At 35.0% G+C, this 27985-nt stretch overlaps 4 protein-coding genes across 8 annotated transcripts; 2 read left to right on the top strand and 2 right to left on the bottom strand.

Annotated features, from left to right (window-relative positions):
* Positions 1-4452: 4452 nt before the first annotated feature.
* On the bottom strand, positions 4453-9069 carry LOC130729877 (adenylyl-sulfate kinase 3). 3 transcript variants are annotated; one of them, XM_057581726.1, is made up of 7 exons: positions 8728-9069; positions 7166-7354; positions 6762-6911; positions 6066-6184; positions 5903-5987; positions 4880-4926; positions 4453-4781 (listed from the first exon to the last, which is right to left on the bottom strand). In XM_057581726.1, the coding sequence occupies exons 2-7, from the start codon at positions 7287-7289 to the stop codon at positions 4683-4685; spliced, it is 624 nt and encodes a 207-aa protein (XP_057437709.1). In that variant the 5' UTR covers positions 7290-7354; positions 8728-9069; the 3' UTR covers positions 4453-4682. The 3 variants fall into 3 exon arrangements, with proteins under 3 accessions (XP_057437709.1, XP_057437711.1, XP_057437710.1); XM_057581728.1 differs by lacking the exon at positions 8728-9069 and adding an exon at positions 7606-7720; XM_057581727.1 differs by lacking the exon at positions 8728-9069 and adding an exon at positions 7444-7588.
* Positions 9070-10197: 1128 nt separating this feature from the next.
* On the top strand, positions 10198-12664 carry LOC130729876 (uncharacterized). The gene is made up of 3 exons (XM_057581725.1): positions 10198-10548; positions 11402-11470; positions 11903-12664. The coding sequence occupies exons 1-3, from the start codon at positions 10288-10290 to the stop codon at positions 12512-12514; spliced, it is 942 nt and encodes a 313-aa protein (XP_057437708.1). The 5' UTR covers positions 10198-10287; the 3' UTR covers positions 12515-12664.
* Positions 12665-13616: 952 nt separating this feature from the next.
* LOC130729878 (uncharacterized) lies at positions 13617-14367 on the bottom strand. The gene is made up of 2 exons (XM_057581729.1): positions 14034-14367; positions 13617-13930 (listed from the first exon to the last, which is right to left on the bottom strand). The coding sequence occupies exons 1-2, from the start codon at positions 14193-14195 to the stop codon at positions 13826-13828; spliced, it is 267 nt and encodes an 88-aa protein (XP_057437712.1). The 5' UTR covers positions 14196-14367; the 3' UTR covers positions 13617-13825.
* A 5097-nt stretch (positions 14368-19464) lies between these two features.
* On the top strand, positions 19465-27579 carry LOC130729875 (glutamate dehydrogenase 1). Of its 3 annotated transcripts, none has more exons than XM_057581723.1 (10): positions 19465-20158; positions 22779-22897; positions 23034-23147; positions 23505-23726; positions 23886-23960; positions 24078-24194; positions 24618-24868; positions 26456-26531; positions 26616-26702; positions 27218-27579. In XM_057581723.1, exons 2-10 carry the CDS (start codon positions 22790-22792, stop codon positions 27401-27403), a joined length of 1236 nt encoding a protein of 411 aa, XP_057437706.1. In that variant the 5' UTR covers positions 19465-20158; positions 22779-22789; the 3' UTR covers positions 27404-27579. The 3 variants fall into 3 exon arrangements, with proteins under 3 accessions (XP_057437706.1, XP_057437707.1, XP_057437705.1); XM_057581724.1 differs by lacking the exon at positions 19465-20158 and adding an exon at positions 21888-22069; XM_057581722.1 differs by lacking the exon at positions 19465-20158 and adding an exon at positions 22132-22331.
* Positions 27580-27985: the final 406 nt, after the last annotated feature.

The following is a 27985-nucleotide window of genomic DNA, read 5'->3' as shown; positions in this document are numbered from 1 at the left end:
ATGTTAGGGCCCCCAACAAGTTTTTAGCAAATTCAGTTGCTGAAGTTTTTTTTTTTTGTATATTGGAAAGTTAATTTACACCCGTCAAGAATTGATCATAGACTTTCCCCTCCCCAACCGATATGTCACTCAGCTCTTACCATTTCGAGGACCTCAAGTTTAAAATTGTTACAATTATTAAGTCTATATTCACTTTATTTTACTTAATAATCTCAAATTCTAATTCTCGAGATGAAATTTCTATTTGTAGACTTTATTCTACTCAAAACTCACCAACCAATTTATTAAATTTCACTTAAATTTTAAAAACACAATTTTCCCATTTAAACCCTGATTTCATATTTTTTAATATCCTCTAAATTTTACAAAATTACCACTATTTTTTTTTTACTTTGGGATTTATATTATATCTCAAATCTATTGTAATCCATAAAATATTTAAATAGAAAATCAATACTAAAGGAATTTTTTATTTAAAATTGATGAAGGGGTTAAGTTTGCTTATTTTGAGAAGTATGGGGACTTAATTAGCTACAAAAATAAGGGGGCTAGATTACACAAAATTCAAATTAGATGGATAAAAAATACAATTAAGTCTTTTTAATTTTACTACTTCGGTTCTTTATTACGTGTCTAGAAAGAGAAGAAATAAACATATTAAGAAATGCAATTAATATTGTTAACTTTATTTTCAAAAAAAAAATTATTTTTTTATAAACAAAAAAATTGTTAACTTTAATAAAAAATATTATATAATATGCATCTTTATCTCATTATTTATTCATTTCAAAAGAGTATTTTTTTGGAAAAATATCAGTTAACGTTCCCTTAAAATTCTAAGTTGACACATATATAAAAAAATTATCTCTAAATTGACAGTTAATTAGGAACAAAAGCAGCATATAAGTATGACCTTACACCATCCGCAACAAAAAAAGCAAAGTTCAACCCTAACACACCCACCCGAGTTATCTATTAACACGTCCAAACCACAAAACCCGATGATGAAAACAATCAAAATCCGTTGAGATATCCATACTCTCGTATTACTTCGATTTGGAGATTTTTGGCCTGAAATCATCAAACCGATGCTCACCCCTACTTCTGCAACCAACCTCTAACTAAAAAGTTGAATTACATTTAACAACATGCTTTTAGGCGCCACCGTCATTAAGATTCAAACAAATCCTCCAAAGTTAATTTAGGGTTTTGTTCCATCCAGATTCTTCTAATCTTATGGCCGCCAGATGTGAGGGTACTAGCATGCACTACATAAATCACTTATCTAAACATAAATCATTGCATGTTTCTATGAACTACTCTTTTATCCGAATCAATTTTAAAACGCAAAAAGTACTTCTCTCCGTAATTGACTATTGCTTTAGCATGGAGTAGAATAATTTCCTCTACGCACTCATTTCATTTTCAGCTCAATTTGATAAAAAATAATTCTATTGAAAATCAATTGAGTGAACCACACTCGAAATCATTGGTAATTAGTATAAGCTCATATGCTCAAATAAATATTCTAAAATAAAAAGTTGTACATTGAGATCCTCCTTAATTAAAAATCATCTTGCATCCATCTCCAATTTTCCATCTTAATTCAGTTATGCAGGCAGAAAAAGTGTCTATATTTACATAAATACTTAGGAAAAGACAAGAAAACGAAATAAACCCAAAACAAAATAATAATAATAATAATAATAATAATAATAATAATAATACTTATAAGAATGTACAAGAACGATTGATTCACCGTAGACGTAGAGAGAGAGAAGGTACTATTTGATCAATCGGAATGTTGTTGTGGAGGAGGATGGCCGCGGAGGTAGGAGGAGAAGGAGAAGACCAAGCGTTGAAAAGGGAGACAGAAGATGAGGCGCAAAACGGCGTCGCTGGTGAACCTCTCAGGGTTGCAGGCTATGTACTGGCACAGGGTGGCTGCCACGTGGGCTACCTTCACCACCGCGCCGCTGTTCAGCACCATCCTCCTTGATCTGAAAATCCAATCCCTCTACGTTGTTGTCGTTGTCTGATACCGTGCTTGTTTCTTCTACCTTTGTCCTTGATCCTTGATGGTACTGGACAGGCTAGATAGATAGATGCGTGTTGAATTTGTTTTGTTTGGGTTTAGGATCTAGTCACAAAATTTCTAATGTTTCAGAATGGGCCATTAATGTATTGGATGTTTGCATTGCAACCACCTAGGCATGTCATGGGTACGGGTGGGCATGGATAGTATATACCCACCACCCGTTCCACATGTAAAACTTTATATTTATACCCACTCCATACCTACATTGGTATCCATTAAGTGACTTTTAACCGGATTATAAAATATCCGTGGATATCTATGAGCACCCGACACCCAGGAACATAATTGAATTCACATATATTTGTTCAAAAGAAAATTATATTAAATATAAAATTTAACATTGGACTTTACGGTCAATCAATGTGTTAAGGAAAATACTTTTTTTCTACCATTTTTTTGGATCTAAGGGCTTCTTTTTACCATTACCAATTAACTATGTATATACATATAAAAGATATTTTAGTATTTTATATATCGGGTGGGTATCCATGGGTATGAATATATCAATATTCGTACCCGCCCCATTAATAAATGGATAGTGGAAATATCCATTAAATAAATATGTGGATACCAATGGGCGTGAGTAATTTTATCCATAGCGGGTTTTTATCCGTTGGTATCCACGGGTGTGGGTAATTTTGACATCAACCGCCTAAAGGAAAATGAATTTTGTGTACCTAATCAATCTATTTTTTACTACCAAATAATAGTAATAATAACAATCAACCGATTAGATTAAACGTTGCGCTCATATGGGTACGGTACCGGTTTCGGGTGCAAATACGGGTATAATGTACGTGATCTTTTTGTGCTTCGAAAAAAAAAACAATAAAACTAAGCACAATGAGAGCATCTCTCAAGATGAGAGTCTATACTGGTGGGATGGCCTAATTGGAACTTGATGGAACAAAACTTCTCAAGTCCAGAGTTCAAATCCTACTAGTAACAGATCTTTAAAAGATGAGAGTCTCTAATATCGAATGAGGCACATCTAACTTGGTTAAGCCGCCAGTAATGAGTTTCCAGCTGAAAAAAGAACTATTGCGATGACTAAAACCATCGGTAAGTGGGGGAGGGGGGAGGCAAAAGTGGTGTGAACATGTACAACTAGTTTTTCCAACGACCATGTCAATCAGTAGGTGACAGTGAAATTACTAAGGTTAAAGTCGTCGATACCTCGTTCAAACCGATGCATTTACTGTACCATCTAGTTACCGATAAAAAAATCATCGGTAAACTTTTCTTTTAATAGGTTTCCAATAGTGTCAGTAACCTACATATAAGGAATCCGCTCGTTACTTTCAACATACCTTACTTCACTCTCCTCTCACTTTCTTATAATCCCTTCTTTTTCGCAACTTTTATTTTAATTAGTTTCTAATATTTTTTACTATAAATATGCGAATTTGTGATGAACTTTTGTGCAAGATCTTTGACGTCAAAGAAGTTAGTAATTTATGCTTATTATATACATCATTATATATAACGTGTTAGCATGTACTAGTATTTTCGTAACAAAAGGGACAAAAGACACAGAAAGAAAAAACAAACTATCCTAAACATCCCTGCACAACGGCGGGATCACAAACGAAAGCGGAGCCTTTCAAATACGTGTAGGAGCATGCGTTCGAGAGACAAACTTAGCTAGAGCATCCGCCACACTATTTCGCTTGCGAGAAATGCAAATGCAAATAAATGTAACACTCCACTCCTAAGCCAACATCGCCCGAATAACATCAATAATATCTCAGTGCCAAAAACACTAGTATCACGGTTCTGACCCAACACATCAACTACTTCCATGTTATCCACACTGCACACAATGTCCCGAATGTCTAGCTCCCAAGCATACTTCAAACCGTCTCGCACCCCAAGAAGCTCTGCTGCAAAAGCACTCCCAAGTCCCTACACTATAAACTTTGTGAATATTAATGATATTGTTTGATTGCAAATTAATAGAATTATTTAAGCTTAGAAAATTTGTAAAATATGTTCCAAGTTTATCTAAAAATAGAAATAACGTTGTTTATATATAAACGCTTATCATCATGTGTTCAAATATATTTACTAGGAGCAGAAACCTTAACAACTGGTTTGCACACAAAGCCTCATATTCGATTTGCTTCATCCAAGGGATGAAGCATTTCATGTTCTCAAATGTTAATAACATATACATGCATTCATAATTGCCTCCATTATTTTTTTTTTGGTAAATATTGCCTCCATTATTTGATACTATACTCAATTCCACTTGATATTTTTATCCGATTAAATAAAGAATTTATTGGCACACTAAATAGAGAATAGAGATGCTCACACCCTACATTTTGCACGTCATTTGACCCCGGAACACATCGAAGAAATCCACACCCTATAGAATGAAATTTGAAAAGAAAATATTTATCCAATTAAATATTATGTATAGTTGATGAATTTTACAAGTCCCCTTATCCCCTCACCACCGTGGCACCGTGTCATACCCGCCGCAGCACTTCCTAGGATTTCAACTTCAATAAGAAAAACATTATAATTAGAGCATACTGACATTACAAATTATCAGCCAATAGATATAACTACCAATTTCCTAACATTCAAGAAATCCTTTTTCCTCCAAGTAACAAGCTACTTGGCCAGCCATCACATTGGGTGTTGGACAAACTCCACCTTCCTGCTTTATTTCTATCTGGAAACAACGGGATCATGTTAAAATAAATACATCTAAGTAACACCTTAGACACAGCAATGAACAATTTTAGAAGCTCCGTCTCCGTGTACACGTACCTCACAGTTTAACGGTGGTTCATAAGGATCATCAATGCCAGTAAAACCTATGCAATTAGGTTCACAGTTAGTTAAAAAATGCCACATGCATAGTTTCAGCTGTTAGAGTTTAAGAAAGGGTTTAAAGCCATGTTTTACAAATGTTTGAATTTAAAGGAAAGATGTCAAACAGGTTAAATGAAGACAATGCAAGAAAGATCACTTCAATATTCAAGTTGAGATGCAATGCAGGTTAAATGAAGACAATGCATGAACTCTGTCAACAATATTTAGTAGGACATGAAATTTTTAATCACGTTAGAACTTAGAACTTAGAAGCGTAAAATTCATTAGTTGAATGGAAATTCAATTGACGTTGGCCACCATAAACTGAAGACAATGTTGTTATCTTAAGAGTTTATGAAAGCCATCTCTTTGCCAGCAAGGGCTAGAGCCAAGGACTAACCAGCACTAGTTACAGTAGCACATATCAAGTATTTGTTTGGAGCTAGGTACGTTTTTAAGTTAGAAGCGGGTAAGTGCTTCTGAAAGAAGCTACTGACAGTAGCTTTTGTGAAGAAAGTAGTGATTTTAGAGCACTTCAACGTGAAACTAAACATGTTGCAAGACTCAGAGCCTGTTGGTATGATACTTTCTATCCTTGTTTGATACAAGAAAATAGAAAAGTAGCAACAAGCTACTTTACTTAAGAGTGCATTGGGATGTAACATCTTTATCCTTATGAACTATACTTTAGCTAGCAATCAAATATGCTTAAACTAAAAGACTCAACCACAAATATGATATACGAGACAAATTATACTTTGGCTAGCAGTCATGTAAAGGTACAAGAAAAAAACATGGGCTTAAATACATTTTTGGAATAATTATTGTAATGCATTCAACCCTACCCTAGTGAACCATGCAGAATAAATTTAATTTTGGGCTGGCTTCATCTTTTGTCATTTCTTCCTATGTCTCAATTTCAGTTTCTTTATTTTACAGGGTTGGGGTGTGCTGGAAAAACAAATTATAGAAGCAAACCTTTGATCTTTCCAGCACGAGCAAGCTTATAGAGGCCTTTCGGATCTCGTGCCTCACACAATTCCAGAGGCATGTTCATGAATACCTGTAATTACAATTCCACTATCAAATATAATGCAGACCGATATACACCAATGAGATGAAATGTCGAAAGGATCCTTGCCTCAATAAAATTGGCATCAGACAACATGGCACGGCAAACGTCCCGATCTCTTCTATAGGGAGAAATCAGACTGGCGACACATATTAGACCAGCATCGGCAAATAGTTTTGCCACCTCTCCTGAATTAAATAATTTTCTGATCAGTAAAATCTTTAAAAACATGTATGCATCAGACTTTTTAACATACCAGCTAGCATAAAACTGCATGTGCATCATTTCTATTATATATAGAAACAGATTTTTGAAGCAGGTAAACATCACAGTATAGAGACAAAGTATCGGTTATGGAATTGGTAACATGCATCCAATTAATGTGAGCAATTGCCCGTGCTTCATTTTGCAAACACCTTCTATATTACTCAAACATCTAAGTAAGTTGGATATGACCAGATAAATATTTCTTGCAATATTTCATCTTCTGAAAAACAGGGCACTAAAAATGCCATGATAAAACAGATATCATCTATGACTTTCTATTCTTTTTATTCACTCATTCAACTATGTAGTTTTTGATAGCAAAAATTCCTGGACAGCTATTATAGGTTGTTCCAGGGGATGAAAATCATGCAAGTCTAGACTACTGAAATCACTCTGATGTCTATCCTTGGCACATAACAAATAATCAACATGATAAAACTGATTTCAGATTCATGTTACTCATTTCTTTAAACAATTTGTTCATAGGAACAAGCTTACCAGTTCTGCGAATATTTTCAGTGCGGTCCTCAGGTTTAAAACCAAGATCCTTGTTCAGTCCATGTCGGAGGTTATCTCCATCAAGGACATAAGATAACTTTCCCCTTGAGTGCAGTTCTCTGCTTAGTGAGCATGCTAATGTGCTTTTTCCTGAACCAAAGAGAAAACAATCAATCTGGCATGTGGTAGGCACATTACACATACACTTGTTACAGGAATCTTAGATTCCTGCAGATCAAGTAAGTTAAAGGGGAATCTTATATTCAGGAAGCAACTAAAACACAACGAAAAGCATAAGCATTACAAACAGCAATAACAGATAATGCTTCCCGTGCTAAAAAAAAGAAAGATATCTTGAACCAATGTTGAAAAGACATAGGCAATCAGCCACTAACAATATGAACCTGATCCGCTAAGTCCAGTAATCCATACAACGCATCCCTTTTGGTTAAGTAGCTTCTGCCTTTCAGGATTTCCTATTTGACATTCTTGCCAAAATATATTTGTTGCATTGCTCAGAGTTGACATTGTAACAATTCCCCGTGTCTCCTCTATGGATCAATCTTAAGATATTAATCGCATTTCATGGATTACTGCAGAATCAAACAATAAATAAGAATAGAGGGACTTAGAATAGAAAAGCATGACAGTATTACAAATACACAAGATAGCTGATACGTGCTTCATCAGGGCAAGCATTACAGCAATAGTACAGAGTAAAAAGCACGTCATGGTACACCAATTATAGATAGTGGAATTGTGATCACATCACGCCCACTTGGTTGTGTCGATAAAGAAACATAAACAGTTTAACAAAAAGAGAGGCCAGATACATTGTACTTACAAAAGCTTCCCATATAGATTAGGATGATATCTCATAGTGCTAACAACAAGGAATTTTTTTGGACTTAACCTATAAGTTTGGATCCTCCTTGTGTTTTAATAAATAGAATAAACAGAATATGATCATGTCCTGTTGGGAGAGGAAGACACAAATCTAAGAGCATCTCCAATGGTAGGAACTTATTTTGGGACTTAACTCAATTCTTGTGGGCCCAAATTGCCACATAGGATTTAAGACACTCATAAGGTCTTCATACACATTTCACTCTAGTGGTTGAGATCTTATTTTACTTTTGTCTGGACCCACAGTACTCAATATATTTATATTATTTATTTTCCTCCCTAATTTTCACTTTGATTATGGTATTGAAGGAGAGAGAAAAAAATATTATTTTATTTAAGATCCCACATTTGAGAGTACCTGAGCTAAGGCACGGATCTTAGCTTTTGCTAAGATCTCATGCCATGTAGGACAACTCCAATGGTGGGATCTAATAAGATCCGGATCTTATTTTAAGGTCCCAAAATAAGGACTCCATTGGAGATGCTCTAACCATGATTGGTCCTTCATTATAAAATATTGTCTTTCTCTTTCCAACATTCGAAGGTTCATAAAATATGCTCCAAAAGTCACACTCAAAAGTTTCAAACAGTCTTCCTGAACAAGACTCATAGCAATCACTTTCTTACACACACTCAATTCATGCCTATTCTGCAAGCAACTAACTTGATTATCAATCAAGCCAAAGGTGGATCCCTCAAGAACTTTACTTTCTCAATAGAAAATTTCAAGCATTGTTGGCCTGGCACAAACATTGATTAAACTCCATGGCATTTTGAAGTTTTCAAAAGATGTACTACATCATCAAAAACAGTTTCAATCTAGTGCTCCCCCACCTACCCTATAATCTCATGATCACATTATTACCTACAGTACAGACATGCATCACAATGTCAAGTCATCTAGGATTAACAACACATAGAGAGAAATGTTCCATACCATTTATTAATCTCAATTTTCTGGTGCAAAGAGTAATGAAAAGATCAGACATTTTTAACCACAACCCATTTCACAAAAAAACAACTTTAAGAGAAAAATAGGGAAAGGGATGAAAGTGAGTACCAGGAAGAAAGATGGGCGTTTTGTGTCTCAATCTGAAAGCTATGGTATGGTGTGGAATGAAGCTATCTTATTGTGGTTTTCGGGTGCAAAATAGAGAGAGAAACAGTGGTGGTGGTTGTGGTGTGTGTTACGCCGTGTAAATGGCGAAATCATTGGTTTCCATTTTTGTGAGTTACAAGGTTTTCCTGTGCTCCGTTGATGTTTGGAGGACAACAGTGAGTGAATGAATGAATGAATGAATCTGGACACCGCTCTTGTCTGAACCTCTGAAATGAATTACTCTCTTCACGGACAACGCGGTGCTCCCTTGATTACTCTCACTGGGACCTACCTTCCATTCTTTTCATCTAATTAATACTCTTCCATACCCATTACTATAAATACACCAATGAGTAATGACTCTTAACTAACATAATATACTGGTTAAGGGAGGTTTTTTTATTGCCCCTCATTCTTATGTGCTTATCAAAGTTAATTAAAACATCAACCATGGTTATTTCAACCGGTATATATTTGAATAAGGTTTCAGTTTTGAGTCTTGAGAGTTAGCATCACCCTAATGTGAATCATTTCTGCTCGAACATGAGTGTCTCATGTGAATGATACATATACGCATAAAAAGAGTTCATTAAAATGGTTAGCTTTTTTGTTACAAAATTAAAATGATTAACTTCTCTACGACGCAGATACACTTCCCAATTCTCCTCGAGAAGTTTGAGAAGAATAAAAAGGTTATGGGCAAATGAGACAGAAACCTCTAATCTAATAATGACTCAACAATCCCCAAATAATCTGTTTCACAATTCTAACATTCATATCCCATAATACTGATAGAACATACTTCAAATCTATGCGCATAGGGAGTCACACTCACCACCGCCCAAACTTGCATAGAAACCTCACAACCAAGATCGAAAACTCTCACCAAACTAGTCCTCCCATTCTCATATGTTGGGAAGTGCGTACTATAGGCACCAACGACATTCTGTTTGTAGAATCCTAGTAAAGGAACAACCAACAACCCAACGAGAAAGAAGAACAACATCAGCTGCAACGTCCTTACTCTGAGCAAGAAAGCGCACATGGTCCTGAGGAATCCATATGCAAATATAGTCAATATTCCAACGCTTATCTCCCAACACCATTTCATTCCACCAACGTCATAATCCCTATGTAGCAGCATTAAACACAGAGGAATGCGTGCTTGTAACCTGATAGTGAACCCAATCTTAAGCATTCAGGACAGGACAGAAAAATTAGCCTGGCCAGACTTCACGCGAATGGGGACAATCGTGAAAACAATGAAGACCGTCCGACTTCGAGAAAATAGGAGCACCGCGAGCAACCATGTGACGCAAAAATCACGTTTTTTATTTAAGGATATTTTGGAATTTAAAAGATCTTTAAAAATTAAAATCTATTGGATGTGTAAAATGTAATATTAAAGTCGTGTAAAACAAATTACTTATTTTCTTCCCATAGTGCTGCCTGTGACTGTGAGTGTGAGTGAGTATGGTGTGTGGATAGAGAAGAAACCCCTTTGTGATTCATCGACTGAAAATGCAATCGCATCTTCTGTTAGGATCCATCTCCGTCGCACAATACGGCGGCGCCGCCGATTCCAACCCCTTCTTCTCCGCCACGCTGCCGAGTCCTCCTCGCCGGCGGCCCTCACTCATCACAGCAGCCTCATCCTCATCCTCCTCCTCCTCTTCCGCTGCTGCAATCAACGCCGGCCTCAATCATTACACCGTGCTTGGCGTCGCCCACACCGCCACTGCCGTCGAGATCAAACGTGCTTATCGCCTCCTGGCTCGCAAGGTATTCAAAATCACCTTCCTCATTTCGATTTTGGAACTTTGCTTCATGTCTCTTGCTTGATTGCATTTCTTGCTATGAACTGCAACCTGTTATTGATCTTTCACAACTCTGTAAACTTGATGATTGATTTATCAAACGTTATAATGCAAATTATCATTTCAACTGTGACTTTCTTGATTTCAGTTTTCCTCAACAAACCCAATGAACTCATGTGCTATTTGCCAAAGGATCATAGTTCAGGGGAGAAATGCATTGCAAATTTGCAATACATATATAGCTCAAATTGTTACAATTCCATCATTATTTGTGAGATTGGGTTTTGTTTAACTTCACTACTTTTATTTAGGCTCTTCTTGTTTCCTTCTTTCCTTTTGCCTTAATAGCTGCAGGGCTGAGATATTGCATATGGTTATAAACTTCTAATTTTAAAATGCGGTCGAGTAAATAACTTGTTTACGCGCATATGTCAATAAGCACTAATGGCATAAGCCCTTATTCATAAGCTTATTTGGAAAACTTATAAAAATAAGTACAAAGGAGCTTATAGGTAGGTATAAGTAATCTGTGAAATATTAAAATATGATCAAAAGAGCTTATAGGTAACTTATAAACTATTATCATATGCTAAACCAAACACCTGCTTACTTCCTCTTGTGCTACACCATATCCAGGTTTGCTTGCAACATACACATTTTGGATTTGCATGTTTAATCTTTGAATTCTTAGTCTTTTCTTGAATATATCTTTCAGCAAGAATGTATAATTGAAACTGGTTATTTTCCCCTACGTACTAAGTTCTAACTTAGCCCTGAGCATATAGTTCACCTTGCTGATTATTTTGTTGTGAATGCAGTATCACCCTGATGTTAGCAAGGATTCAGGCGCAGCTGAATTGTTCAAGAGCATCCGTTATGCGTATGAAGTGAGCAACTGTTATTCAATCTTTCTTGCTATATAGAAATAATTGCCTCTTACCAGGGATAAATTTTAATTCTTCTAGGGTAAGAGAAACATTTTGGATTCTTTAATCGAGATCTTACTGTATTACTTTCACTTATAAATGGATCCAGAACTATTTTCTTTGGTAGAAGCTGAAAAAGAAAATTCATAGCTATCGTAGAGATGTAGTAAATGGTTTTTAAAAATGCACTTCCAGATTAAGGTTTGAAAAACAAACTCATTTTACACTCTGGTTCAGTTTTCAAATTAAAAATAACACAACTCAGTTTTGAAGCCATTTTATGAAGCCCCCAAGAATTTCTTCTGGAATATAAGGTTTTTTTTTCCTTGTGTTTCGGAGCACATTTACATACGGAAATCAATTGCTGACATCTACTTTTATATCCTTAAACAGGTACTTTCGAATGAAGCAACGAGAATTCAGTATGATCGGGAACTTCAATTGGGTCAAAAGCCTTACAGGGAAAAATGGAGTTACAGCTACAGCCCTGAATATGAAGATCAGGAAAGAATCTATAGGTGGGCCAACCTGAGGAAGAAAAGGCAGGGTGAAAGAGTTTGGGAGCATTACAATGCGGATGAAAGCTACTACAGTGAAACAGATGAGGAGGAAGATGAAGATGAAGAAAATTTAGAAGAAGAGAGGGGCTCTTTTGTTGAAGTGCTTAGATCAGCATTCATGTCACTGTTCTTGTTGCAGACGTTTGGATCCCGCCTCTCCCTTATGTTTAGCAGTTTGACAGCATTGTTTGATAAGAAATTAGACTCCGGCTATAAAATTGGTTATCTAATAGCATGGATTTTGGGTGGAAGGGGTGGCATATTGCTAACATTGTGCCTGTCGTTCGCAAGTTGGGTTTGCGGGAAAACAAGTAGTAGTGCAGTTGCCCTAGTTATGGTAGCCATGTGGGTTGGCTCCTACCTTGCAAGGTATGCACCACTTCCCCAAGGTGCTCTGTTAACGCTTCTCTACATGTCCATTAAGCTACAATCTGACCATATGTGATATATAAAGAGACCATGCCGCCACTACTAGCATTTCTTCTGAATTTGTACATCTGACTTTGTTCTTTATTAAGGTGATTGTACAGTGAATGAAAATGAATGTTGTAAGCTGTTTGCTGATAATTAATGAAAGCAAAAACGGTTGTCTGCACTCTGCAGTACTTCGAATATGCAAATGTGAATCTTGTCCAAGATTGTGCAGAAATATTTTAATATTAGTCATCATATCAGTTTTTTTTTTTTGAACAACATTATATCAGTTTTTAAAATAATTTTATCGTCAAATTAGTTTCTTTAAAGATTTAAGATTTAAATGTCATTATGCCATCATTTGAGTCCTTGAAATGGATGACTATGGTGATAATTATGTTTTTTAAGAACTATATGGATGCTTTAATACTTGTTAGAATTACTTGAAAGTATGAAAAATTAGATTATTGCTTAAAAGTTAGAAAAAAAGAATATAATTGCTTGAATAAAAAATACAACAAGTGATTACATTTATAGGCCTAGACTAACCTAATTAAGGAAATAGTAAATGTGTACAATATCTCCTAATATACTAATCTTCTAAATGATACTAAGAAATCAAATCATAATAAAATATAAATCTCCTAATAGTAAACCAAATATTCTAATATTAATCCATATATTCTTAATATTGCAATGGAATTATCCTTGAGACCAAATAATGTGTCATTTTTCTAATGCATCTTTTTTATTTTGATTCAGATATTTTTTTAGAAAAAAATATTATATTATTGAAAACAATTTCAATTAAACCAAATACTTTTTTATATATAATTGCTTTCACAATTTCCAGTTGGATATGACCATTATGAATAAAACTCTTTTTACTAAGTATTTAATGCAGCTGCCATTAGACTCCTGAAACATCTGCTTAAGCTAGAATAAGCTAGAATAATCATATGTCAGTCGATCTAAGCGCTTTAATTTGGTACTAGTTAAACCAAAAACTATAATGAAACTTTGTTGAAAATAACATTGTGTTAAAACAAATTAGATAACAACCAAATGTATTTCATAAACTTGGTAGGAATTATCAATGGGATTGTTGAATATGCAGGGGAAAATCTTGAAAATGAGAAACTAGGATAGGATTGAACTCATATATGCAATTACAATTCTTACAAGAGACCATTACCTACCGAGTATTACCAAGAATAAAACAAGAAAGAAGTTTGGAAAGACTTGAATTGACAAGTTCCTCTATCAGAAATCACAAAATAAACAAAAGAATTACAGTTTCTGCAACAAGGAAAATAAAGAACTATAGGCTGTATTACTCCTATTAGCTCTTTAGCTGTACTCCAGTATCATTCTTAGACCTCAAATTCCTCCAAAGATATTTCCCACTAGCCATGTCAACGAGTACCCAAAATCCATTCTGAATCATCTGAAATCAAAGCAAAAAATCAAGTCAGGAGAAAGGAGAAAAGAAGAAAAGAAGGGGTGGAAAATCAAGAATGATTATATAAAGAAAGTAAAATTGAAGGTACCTTTTTAAAATTGAAATTTTCCTTGTTGGAGGAGGAGGATTCATCATTGTGGCCTTGGGTTGTGGTGAAGTCAGTCTCCGGGGAGGAACGCACGGTGGTCCATGCGAAATAAGCGGCCAACGCGGTGGAGAGAAAGATTAGGATGAACCTTAGGGGACACATAATGTGTTGAAACTTGCAAGCCTGTTAACAAAGAATGAATGGTTTTGCAAAAGAGAAAGAAAGAAAATTGATGACAACTCAACTCAAGAATGAGAATATTATTGTAATGTGTATGGGATTTGAAAGTGGTAAGGTTGACATGTTTTTTATATGGAATGAGTATAATCGATGAAAAGCGCGTTGAGTAGGTACTGCATGTCTTTTGACTTTTCTTTGGTTGATTTCTAGAACCTGATAATGTCTGCAAGTAGGATTTGGTATTAGGCATGGAACCCAGTGGGGCTGGTAAATTTGAATACAATATTTATGTGATTGATAGTTTCTATTAATAAGAAAATATACATGTATAATAGGTTTAGAGAATCGTTCCCTTCTCTTAATTAGCTGGCAATATTATAGACAAGAAATAATAATTAAATTATAAAATCATTGGTTATTTAATTATAAATTAATGTATAAATTATGAGTAAGATTTGATGCTGATACTGATTAGAGAAGATATAGTATAATATAATCAAATTTCCAATTTTATACAATTAGATCTTCTTATCTTATGAAGATATGTTTCGTTTTATAATGAGAGCTATCAATTTAGCCCTAAGCCAAAAAAACCCCAAGAACCAAAAACCAACACAAAAAATTAGCCCAATGGCCAAAAACCATATGGGCTAGGGCTAGCTCATAGCCCTTTAATTTTCAAAAAGGTTTTCTCTTTTTCTCTCTATCTTAGTATCCCGACCCTAACTCTAATCGACCCTCACATACTAAAATCAATCCCAAAACCCTAAAATCGACCCCTAACTAAAATTAGTTAGACATATATTTCAACATTTAGTAAAATACATGGCGCTTTGAATGCTGGAATTCATTGTCAAGGCGATTTCAAGACTATGACGAGTGGGATACATATGAGAAAATGATCACTGAAGAGGTAATTAACATTCAAATGTTGTTGAGCGGTGATTAAAATCCTAATAGTTCACTCCAGAACTAGATTTGAATCTGATTGCAAATCGCAAAAGCATTTGACAGATTGTGCGGTGAAATTGACTGGAGGAACAAGTGAAGCAATAAGAATTGAAGCCACCCGTACCTGATTGGTTTGAGATTGGAGCTTGGCTTGGCCATTTCTATGGATTTTCCTAGATAGGAGATGAAACAACATGGGAACAATGGAAGGTTGAAGTTGGGAAACGAAATGAATAAACCTAAAATATTTGTTTAGATGTTTACTTATTTGATTGAAATTATTTTTACGTTTTTTTTTTGTATTATTTAAATAAATGAAGTATGATATGATAAAATACAACTTTGGTGAGTAAATAAATAAAAGTAAAGTTATGTAAAATTCTACGAAAATGGTAACCAAAAAATATTAAGATATTGTATTTATTTTAAAACTTAATTATGTAATTATTTTGTTAAAATAAATTACACTTAGAAGCAAATTTAGAGTAAATAATTTGTAGGGAATATCCACATGAACCTCTCGAAGAACCATAATTTGTAGGAAATTTGCATTAAAAATGTAGCAAAATGTGCAGGACAAAATTGTAGGAAAACCGCGGAAACCTATAGCAAATATGAAGTATGAATCCATAGGAAAATATGTTGGAAAGAACTGCAGTAAAATCTATAGAAAAAAACTATAAGAAAATAGATAAAAAAAAAAAAGGTGTAGAAAAATCTATAACAAATAAGTCGTACTACTTGGTTTTTTTTGAATAAGCAAAATTGTATTAGATATTAGAGTACAAGGGATACTCCAACCCGAATACAAACAAATGAGAAAAAAAACCAAAATTAGCCCCAATTTAGGAACTAACCAACACTGAAAACACACACCAACATGAACCTTCTACAGACCCACTATAACACTATCATCCTTAGCTTTTTTGAAACAGCATCCTTAGCTAATACCTCCTGAAAGGCTGAAACTATCTAGTAACATACGTGAATCCACCAGGAAGAGCCTCAGGCACACACAAACCAAAACAGCAGCTCACAATTGAGAGGAACACAGTAAAGAGCACAGTAAAGAGTCCACATTTTCTTGGACAAAGCTCCCAAATCAGCATAATATCCACCACGCCCCCTTTATTAGAAATTGGGAGGCCTATACTCAACCACAAAAGCTAGCTCAAGAGTTGAGGTTTGCACTACCCTTATAAAGCTTATCTTGGCTCTATCTCTAGCCAATGTGGGACTTCTAACACACCCTCTCACGTCCAGGATTGAACAGACTGGAACGTGGGATCAACAACGGGTGGCCCAAATATGGGTGGTCTCCACAACAAATGGATCTAGGATAGGCTCTGATACCATATTAGAAATTGGGAGGCCTATACTCAACCACAAAAGCTAGCTCAAGAGTTGAGGTTTGCACTACCCTTATAAAGCTTATCTTAGCTCTATCTCTAGCCAATGTGGGACTTCTAACACCCTTTGGCTGCTAACAAGTTTGGATACACATCATGGGACTTGTAAACCATTCAAATAGGGAATTTCCAAAACCTCCCAGGTCTGCGTTGCACCACTGCCAGGATTTCAGCTTTACCATATCCAATATGTTAGATAAATCAACCTTCACGGATCTGAAAATAACTTCATTACGATGGAGCCACACCGACCAAAGCACAGCCAACCAAATTGAACTCAGACACTGATTCTGAACAGTATTTTTGCCAAACTGAAATTGCCAAAAGTGTGCTTTAGGATCCATTGGTAACACAGTAGTATAGCCTAGCCACTTGAAGCAAGCACACCAAACATCATAAACCAGTGGGCAAGAGAATAATAAATGGGAGCAAGTTTCCATTGTCTGCAAACAACTTGCATGTAGCTGCTACCGGAGACTGAATAACATTCCGCTTGAGCAAGTTCTCCAAGGTCAGTACTCGGTTCAGAAGGCCTCTCCAAGCAAATGCCTTTACATTGGAAGGGCCTACAACCCGCCACAAGGTTTTAAAAACAGGATCAGGTGGCTGATCCAAAGGTACCTGCAAAAAAAGAAAAGCTGAGTTAACGGAATAGCTGCCATCCACACCTGGCTGCCAAACCCATTTGTCCGGGACACCCGCCGAAATTGAAACACCATTGATGTGCTGGATTAAATTTTGAATCCAACCCAGCTCCCTACCAACCAGCGGTCTACACCATTGAAAGTCCCAGCTCCAACTTCCCTGTCTCCACGCCCCGCACTCACTAACAGTGGCCCATTTTTGCCTCGACAAATTATACAACCGATAGAATTTTTCCCTCAGAACACCCACCCCGGACCAAGTCTCCAACCAGAACTTTGTATGATTTCCCGAACGCACCTCTTTTTGCACACCCTCCTCAAACCAACCATTTTCCCCTCCCCATGCATCCTGCACACCCTTCCACCAAGCAGAAACATGCACGCTGCCCTCCTCACCATACTTAGCCAAAATAACGCGACACCACAGTGAATTGGGCATTGTCCTCAGCCGCCACAACCATTTGCCTAGTAGTGCCTTATTAAAGATTGCCAGGTCTTTCACTCCCAGCCCTCCCTCATCCTTTGGTTTACACACCTCCGACCACTTTACCCAAGATATGCAAAGTATGGCTTTTGTAATATGCAGGAAGAATCCAAAGTATATTTTTGTGTGGATTTTCTTATGGCTTTTTCATGCATCTAATATTTCTTGTGAAGTTTCCTACAGATATTTGCTGCAAATTTATTTTGCTGGTTCATAAGAAAATTTGACATTTCTTGCAATTCTTCCCAGTTCCCACATATTTGAAATTCACATGAAAAGAATTAAAACCTGTAGGAAAGTTTATAAGACAATTCTTCCCAGCTCCCACATATTTGAAATTCACATGAAAAGAATTAAAACCTGTAAGAAAGTTTATAAGAATTTTTTGCATAAAATTCGCAGAAAAAATCTACAGAAAATAAACTTATTTTTAGTAGTGAGTGTGTCAAATTGTTGGTTCAAATAAATTGGACTTGTTGTAGCATTGTGGACTTTATTTACTCAACAATTTAAACTTTTGGGATAATTGATTATTTTATATGATATTAGAACCTCTATGACCAAGGTCCAAAGTTCGACAATTGCCGCCCCCAACTCTTCTAATAAAAAGTTAATTTGAAGCACATGATAGGTTAGCTTGTGCATTATCAACGCTTCAAGCCCAAAAAGCTTTTGCGTAAGAGAGCATATTCGAAATATAATATAAATTCATTCAAGTAGTCTTTACCCAACAGCTTAAACTTTTGGTACGTGATGAATGCGGAGGTGGTGACAACAACTGACAATGACGTTGATGGTGGCGGCGTTGAAAATGAATTTTTTTTAAACAAACTTCAATCAAATTAATCAAGCGGGGGCCATAGGCCATAAGATCATTCTGGATTAAAAGGTAAACCCATGGCGTTGGAAATGAAAATAGAAAGTAAAAACAAGCATGTTTTCCAAATTTTAAAAATTTGAAAATGAGAACAAAAAATATTTTTCAAACCAAATAGACCTTAGTTTCTTAAAATATTTTATCTAAACCAATAAGTTTTAGTTTAAAATTAATTTTTAAGTCAAAAATAAAAAAAATTCAAGAACTTCTGCTTTAATTTTAAGAGTCTATTAGTGTAAAATTTATTTACTCTTTAACATTCAATCAATTCACATCACGTCATCTTACTTTTGAAACTGAATCAAATGAAATAATAAGACGCAGAGACCAGTATATCAACTTGGATTAAAGAAACAAGCTTCATCGAAATATCACATCATGTCACGTCATCTTAAACAGTTACATAATTTATTATTTTAATCAAATTTAAATATTTACATTGGCGTTATAAACAACAATTAAATATCGGTAAGTTTTACCCTCTATATAGGTCAAATTATAATTCCAAGGTTTTATTTTGGAATTAAAATTGAAGAATACAATTTTGTCCATTCAATTATTGTCTCTTTTTATCATGGGGTCTCCTTTACCCTTAATTATCTTCTTCTGAATGAAGTGGAATAGTCCAATTCTGGGAATAAGATAAAAAAAAAATCATTTTGAGGATGGGACCAGGGAAAGTGGAAGAGGAAATGGATGCATCAAATTCAATCCAACAAAGACCACATTTTGGAACATTAAATTCGGGTGGTCCAATCTGGGGTTACCTTGAACCTTTTTTCTGGTCTAATCTATTATAGATAGTGTCAGTGTTCACATTAAAACTGACACTGACTCATCACTCACAAGTGTTTCCCTCACACAACACAAATCGTAAAGTGACATGATGAGTTAGTTAGGCTCATGAATTTTGAACACACAATTTGTTTAGTGATTTCATGAGCTGCTCAAAACTATTTGTAGCATTAATGCAATTTGCAAATTCTCTTTTCTTTGTAAAAGAGTACCAAAATTATGTCAAACCAGTGGTTAAGGTTGTGATTGGTTAGTTCTTTTATGTGGGAATCGTGTTGGATTCACATATGTGATCAAACCATGGATACTTATAGCCACTTAGCAGTGGCAGTGCAACACACGTTATGCTAGCTAGTTGGTATGCTTACAGGGTGTTTGTTTTGTTGTCTCAGAGAGGTGCAGGGAGGGGACTCATGGTCGAGGGTGAAATTTCAGAATTCAGTTATGCTACCTAGTGCCTAGTGGGTCTTAGGAAAGGACCCTAAACATCTTTCATTCACAGAAGCATCATATTCTGTTTCACATGTTGTTGATCTGAGTGACTTGTATTGTAAATTTTTATGGCATATTTAGGGTGTCAGCAAAGGACAAGCATCATATTGAATTTGATTCCTCTTGGAATTCAATTCTGATTCTCCCTCAGTTGTTGGGCTCCTTTTCTTTATTTGAGTTGGTGTTCTGTTATGCCTTGACTTGTTTGGGACTTCCACACTCACTCTCTCCAACACAGCTTCTTCACACTGGTTCTGTTGGATCTGGTTCAGCATTTCCCTCTCCATTTCTTGGTATGTTTCCTATCTCTCTTGTATTTGAAGTGATATTAATAATGTTGAATGAATTTGGTTGCTGTACTTTTCTCTAGTTCTCTACCATTGGAAGCAAGTAATTCAGCAGCAGTAGGGTTTTGCCTTTGGTATAAAAAATGATGCTCCTTACTTATAGTGGAAAGTACACAGCACTAGTGATGATTAAGATAATCACTTTACTTTGCCCTGACCAAAGTTGAAAAAGGGCATGTGCTTTATTTAATACATTAAGAATGAGTTTATTACCCAAAAAATGTTGAAATGACTTTTTTGTTGCTTTGAATATGTTATAGCAGGTCATGAGTTATGTAAATTTGGTTCTATGCAAATTGAGTTGTGAAAATAGAATATGTCAAGATTATCAAATCTTACTATTTCAGGGTCAGATTGTAGCTTGACCCAGTAAAATATGCATTTGATTGAATTTTTAAGAGTAAGTTTAGCATTTGAATTAGTCCATTTACTTCCATTGGATCCATATCTTGAATGATAACAACCTGACGTGTTCTTGTACTGATTGGAAACGTGCAAGGATCAAATAAAAAATATAAACTTGGAAGTGGGGTGGCCAAAGTTAAGTCATGCTCTCCAGACTTGAATAATTATATAGACATTGAATCTACTATTAATACTTTAATAGACTATAGCATTTTTTAGAAAGCCAGTTTTCTTTATGTTTCAATTCATTGCATCTATAAGTGATAATAAGTCCTGTGCTGATGTGGAGTTTTGAATGCTTAGACTTGCCAGCATGTTTTGATTTGCTTTTAATTCTCTCAGAATCACTTCACCCCACAGAAGTTACTCCTAGTAGTTTCTTCCGGAATCACTTCTCTTGCAAACATGAAAACCTACATGATTTCCAAAGATACACACACCATATGGTATCCAAAAAGGTTAACTTACCTTTTTGTCTGTTCATTTCATCTGGTATCAAGTTGAGTAGTTACTGTAAAAAAAACTTGAGTAGTTGAAATAGTTAATGCTTTGCTGGCTTAATTAGCATGCTCTCTCATGCAAGCCAAGTGTTGCTCAAACAATTTTTAGAAGAACGTTTTTGAGATGATTGCTGGGACAAAATCCTGAAGTTATCAGATTGGGTTCAGACTTCACAGCTTGTCATTTAAATATAAAAGCAGCCAGCTGGGGGAGGTTCATATGTATATTTAAATATGACAACAAAAAATAAGAAAGACAAAAAACGGAACCTCCTCCTTTTATGTAGATAGATCTAAGGACAAAAAACAACATTGGTGCATCTTTGAAGGCAAGTACTTGGAAAATAATTTAGTAATAAAGTTCCTATTGCCACAATTTTTTAATTGGTACATGAACTTGTGATAAAATATAATATTGTGTAGAAAGAAAGAAGTCATGATGCACAGTACTACCCTGGGACTTGTATTTGTCTTTTTTGGTGTGCTGTCAAGGTGATCATGTTTGAGTTAGAGACATCAATGGTGGGGTTAACTCTCCTACTAGAGGTTTTCTTCATTTACAAAACTCAAATCCGAGACATTAGTTAAAAGGAATTAAACATGTACCACATGAACCAACCACATGTTTATTGGTAGGATTGTATTTGTCTAAATGAATAATTTATGTTCCTAGCCATTTCGTAGCCATATTGACAACTATGAAGTTGTGGAAGCAATGAATTTAACTCTCAAAGTGCAATGAACGTAATTAAATATCAGGCCAAGTTACATTAAAACTTGCTAATGGACGGTAGAGATTTGCCTCTTGGATAGAGTATTTTGCTGTCTAGTTCCTACCTCACCTGGATTGTGCCTCTTCAGAAAATTTTGGAGCCAATGAAACTGCCAATTCATACAATTTCTGTTTCATAGAGGTTCCAAAAGAGTTGGACCTTCTTGACGTTGTAGAAAGGTGATTTTCCTTAGATTCTTTTTCTTTTGGAACCTTTAGCAAACGCTTGGCCAGTAGTATCCCATAAGTGTCAAACTGTCAATAAAAGTGGCTACCCAGTTCATTCATAAGCTGTTTAATAAAAGTATATAGTTAAGGCTTCCTGAACATCACAACCGCATTGTAATCTTAAGGAGTTTGATAGGTTTCTGTAACATTTTTTCTTCATGGAGATGTGAAAGAAGGTAAAACACAAAACAGGCACACTATACTGCTGAAGAAGGTAATTAGTAAGCTTCAATGTTCTCATTGTATATTGCACTTTAGAGGCAACTGGGTGATTTATGACATGGCCTTGTATGTGAATACAACAAAATTATATTAAGCTTTTCAAAGAGAGGGTGGTTCACGTTCTTCATTTTCGTTGTCATCCTGATCTTTAGTCATTAACTGCTGAGATTGATCCACATGGCGTTGGTATGACACATTGGTGGCACTTATCCATTTTGATTTTTGCATATGTGCTTTACCAAACTTTTACTAGTTTATATTTGTTGACGTTTGACTCTAGCAGCTGGCTCTTGTATATCTCTTGATATAAATATTAGTAAAGATGGATCTATTTTCATCTTCCATTGATTTCTAAAGTTCCAATAATAGTAACACTTTACAAGATCTGTTCTCCGCGTCTCTTATATCTCTGTCTGAAAAAGATTGAATATTTTGTCAGGTCTTTCAACCATGAATGCACTAGCAGCCACCAACAGGAACTTTAGGTTGGCCTCTCGGCTTCTTGGATTGGATTCCAAGCTTGAGAAAAGTTTGCTGATTCCATTCAGGGAAATCAAGGCAAGCAGAACTGTTCCTTGTGTTTCTCAATACTTTGTTCTTGAAAATTAGTTTAGTTTACTACTCTTGTTTTCCATGTTCTGTTCCATTTAGCTCACCAACTCTGGTTTCTAAACATTGTTTCATGAAAATACAGGTGGAATGTACCATACCTAAAGACGACGGCACGTTGCAATCTTATGTTGGGTTCAGGATTCAACATGATAATGCAAGAGGCCCTATGAAAGGAGGAATCAGATACCATCCTGAGGTTATTTCTATTTCAACACTGAAAATTTTCAGTTACTAATTACTTAAGGGTTTAGTTATGGTTCTTGTAAGGATAGGCATTCTTTTGATTGAATGAGTCCAGCACTGAGTTGCTATCAGGTTTTTGTAAATGATGATAATTTGGTTTGCTTTTCTAAAATTTATATACCTTGGACAGAAATAAAACAAGTTGTAGGAATAATTTCTACTGAACAACCATATAATGATTACAGACATTTAGAATTAAGCACTAAACATTGCATTTTTTTATGAACTAGTCACAGGAAGTGTTTTAGGTACTATTCTGTTAGCTTTAGGCTTTCAGTTCTCATTCTGAATCATTTATTGGATTAAGTAGGTTGACCCAGATGAAGTGAATGCTTTAGCACAACTAATGACATGGAAAACAGCTGTAGCAAATATACCATATGGTGGTGCCAAAGGAGGAATTGGCTGTAACCCAGGAGAGTTAAGCATATCTGAGTTAGAAAGACTTACAAGAGTTTTTACCCAGAAAATTCATGATCTGATTGGAACTCACACTGATGTTCCAGCACCTGATATGGGGACAGGGCCACAGGTCAGTAAAGAGATGTGGAACTTGGAAGTGAATCTGCTGCTGTTTGATTAAGATTATACTTTTGATTATGTCTTAGTTAATTTATATTTGACTTGAATATGTTATTGGCTAGTATTGTTTATGGTTTCATATGATTCTATTGTGTTGTTGTGCATGCAGACCATGGCATGGATACTAGATGAGTATTCCAAATTTCATGGTTATTCTCCTGCTGTAGTGACTGGAAAACCAATAGTAAGTAATTGTTTGTGTTTGTGTTTGTGTTTGTATTTCATTTTAATAGTCATTGAACTTATAACACCAAACCACGATTAATTAAACATTCCCTTTGCTATATCTTTTTCAAACCAGGATCTTGGTGGGTCTCTAGGAAGAGACGCAGCAACAGGACGAGGAGTCCTCTTTGCAACAGAGGCTTTGCTTAATGAGCATGGGAAGAGTGTATCGGGACAACGGTTTGTCATACAGGTACTACTTTTGCCTTGTATATTACTCCCATTGATCTCTATGCAAGTGAAAGTAGCATGCATGCAGCCGAAATTGCTGTCACAATGCCAATGCTTGAACCCCAAAACCCTTTACGTTGCGGTCGCAATTGCGGTTGCGGATGACAATTTAAAACTATGAGCTCCCAAGAGTTGATGAACACACATAATAATAACAATTGGAATATTGCATTATATCTTATAGCATGCATGCTTCTACAATTGATTCTAGAGTCATAGTCAATTGTGGAGAAGCTTTTGTGAGTAGCTTTTGGGTGCCACAATTGATTTAGAGGAAAAAGAAGCCGATCCAAGCATGCTAATAAGAAGTTCTACGATATGGTATTTTGATGAATTCGATATATACTCATGGTATCATATATTCATATTGTGTACTTTTCTTCAGGGTTTTGGAAATGTGGGGTCTTGGGCTGCCCAATTGATTAGTGAGAAAGGTGGAAAAGTTGTTGCTGTGAGTGATGTAACTGGAGCCATTAAGAACAGCGAAGGCATTGACATACCAAGCCTACTCCAGCATTCCAAAGAGCACAAAGGTGTAAAAGGATTCCACGGTGGTGATACAATTGATCCTCAATCAATTTTGGTTGAAGATTGTGATGTTCTAATCCCAGCAGCACTTGGGGGTGTCATCAATAGGTACTTTTCTTTACTTGTAGAAAATTTTTGTCCTTAACTCAGACAAAAAAGAGGGCACCTCAAATATTAGATTATTTTAACAAAGTGAAGAGTACTGTATTTATCATCATAGCTGACTCTGAAAGCAGACATCAAACTGGACCACCACCCTTTACTCTTTATTAATTGAGTAAAATACACTCTTCTCCCTTAAGGTTTGTCAAAATGACACCCAACCCCATTCTTAATCAAATTCTACACTCCACCCCACTAAATCTAACAAGTTAACTACATGTTAAAAGATGCTAACGGAATATTCTCTTTAATTCCAAACTAATAAATTTAAATATTTAAATAATTATAAATTAAAAAAAATCCCTTTATTATTTTTTATTTCAAGAAGTTTAAGATATTTACAATTAAATATTTTCACAATATTGTATAGGAATATCAATAACATTTAAGTTTACAAATATAAATTTAGACTAAACAAATACTTCTATTTTTCTTTTAACCTATTTTCATGATTAATTGTACTAACAAAATTCCATGATTAATTAGATGACATTGATTCCAATTAAAAGCCCGAAAAAAAATTATGATTGTTCTGGTCACCTTCTCAATTAGTATATTATTAGCTTCATAGATTGGTTGCACTTGCAACATGCAATATTATCTTAGCAAATAAAATGGAAAATGCAACAAATAAGAGATGGTTGTTACTTGAACTGTTTGGTCTACTAGAATAACTGAATAAGGTATAGTTTCATATCTCAAAAAAAATGGATTTAAATTCTTAATAATCTCAATCACATGATGTTGTATGTCCTCGAATGATAGCTCAAGTGGTAAAAGCTTTGAGATATATGAATTGGGTGTGGGAAGTCTTAGATGATGCAATTTATCTTTTCAATTTACCAATAAAAAATTAAAATATAATTTATATATCTTAAAATTATATAATCCAAGATGAATTTTATGAAGAAAAAAGTCATCTAATATTATAAATTATATTGTGAGAATATTTGTAGCTTTCCTCAACATACATATAATACAGTAAATAGTTTTAAATAGATTATTACAAAAATATTAATCGTAAATTTCTTAAACTTTTTTAAATAAAAATAACATTAAAATATTTTTTATATTATTTGAAAATTTAAATCTATTAGTTTGGAATGAAAAAGAATATTCCGTGAGCATCTTTTAAGATATACTTAACTTGGTAAAGTAAGTGGGGTGGAGTGTAGATTTTGATTAAGAATGGGGCTGAGTGTCATATTAGCAAACCTCAAGGGAGGGGAGTGTATTTTACTCTTGTTAATTTAGTACCTTTCTGACAAATGCAAATTGAATTTTATGGTCTGCTCTCCCTAAATGCATGTTTAGAAATCCTTCTACAATTAATTCTGAAGTCAAAATCAATTCTTGGAAGAAGCTTATGTGAGTAGCTTTTGAGTATCAGAATTGACTTTGAGAAAAAAGAAGTTTATACAAACATGCATTTAGTCTCTTAAAGCAATATTCTAAAGTTGAATTATAATAGAGGGAAGTCCTAAAGCTAATTATTTTTTTTGTTTTAAACTTTTGTTCTTGCTATGGTTGAAGGGAAAACGCAAATGAAATCAAGGCCAAGTTTATTGTTGAAGCAGCCAACCACCCCACTGACCCAGAGGCTGATGAGGTTAGTAATATTTTCTCTTTCCTTCTATTTTTTAAAAAAAGAAAGAAGACATTTACACTTGCTAACTACTTTCCCAACATGCAGATCCTGAGGAAAAAAGGTGTTGTGATCCTCCCAGACATATATGCAAATTCAGGAGGCGTTACAGTTAGCTACTTTGAGTGGGTTCAGGTAAGTGTTTTTAGCATGTTTGAATTAACTTAGATCATGTTTGAATTAAATTAGAGCATGTCTGGAAACCATAATCAATTCTATAAAATCAATTCTACTTTGTCAAAATCAATTCTAACTAGTTGAAATGATGTTTGGGCCACAACTGAATTTCATAGCATTACCCTAAGAAACTCACTTTTTTCATAAAGGTATCCGAACATACATCACATTATTCTAACTCACGTTTACCATACGCAATTATAGTAGAATCAACTTTGTACAAAATCAATTCTGCTTACGCTGATTTAAACACGCTAACTATTTTTTCCCATAATCAATTTTGACAACCAAAAACTTTTATCCAGAATTGATTTTGGCCTTAGAATCCATTGTAGATGTATTTACGAACATGTACTAAATTTTATAATGAACAGTGTGATTTAACATTGGCTATAGTATATGTGAAAGGCTTACATTACAATTCAATGAATCTACTCTATATAGTTCTTATATTGTGATTTTGTGGTGCACAGAACATTCAAGGGTTCATGTGGGAAGAGGAGAAAGTGAACAATGAGCTAAAGAAATACATGACCAGAGGTTTCAAAGATGTGAAGGAGATGTGCAAAACCCATGAATGTGATTTTCGTATGGGAGCTTTCACCCTGGGAGTTAACCGTGTGGCACGAGCTACTCTCCTTAGGGGTTGGGAAGCATGAAATCCTGCAGCTGCTGCTTTGAATAAAAGAGCTTCAGTCTCAGTTACACTTATTCTTGCTACACAAAGTTCTTGTTGCTTTCATTTGTCGGGTGAATTATATTGTTCCCACCCCATAATTTTATTGGATCCATTTTATGTCTGATTTAACAAAGAGGGCTCTTACACTGTTCTTGACTTCTTGTTTTAATGTTCTATAATTGTTTTTACACTAGCAGACTTCAATATTTAGAAAAAGGATATTCAAAATGTGAGAATTCAACTTAACACACCATATAAACTTTAATTTATAACTGTTCTCTTAAAACTCATCCACATGTTAATTGAATTGTAATAAAGTAAAATAAAAAACTTCGATATTTATTGAAAATATTAAACTTTGACAGTCTGTCTTTCAAGTTTAAACATTTTCTGAGCATCATTGAACTGGCCCTTCTTTGCATAACCAGCTACCACTGCATTCCAATTTCCAACCAAACTTATCAGGAACCAATTCGAGCAATTTTCTAGCCTGTTTGAACTTCCCTTTACGAGTATAGCAAGTTATCATAAGAGCCCATGAGAAATTGTCTCTTTCAGGCAT

This window comes from Lotus japonicus, chromosome 1, assembly GCF_012489685.1.
Source record: "Lotus japonicus ecotype B-129 chromosome 1, LjGifu_v1.2".
NCBI classification, from domain to species: domain Eukaryota; kingdom Viridiplantae; phylum Streptophyta; class Magnoliopsida; order Fabales; family Fabaceae; genus Lotus; species Lotus japonicus.
Note: the sequence above shows the minus strand (reverse complement) of the source record. Positions and strands in the feature narration are given on the sequence as shown.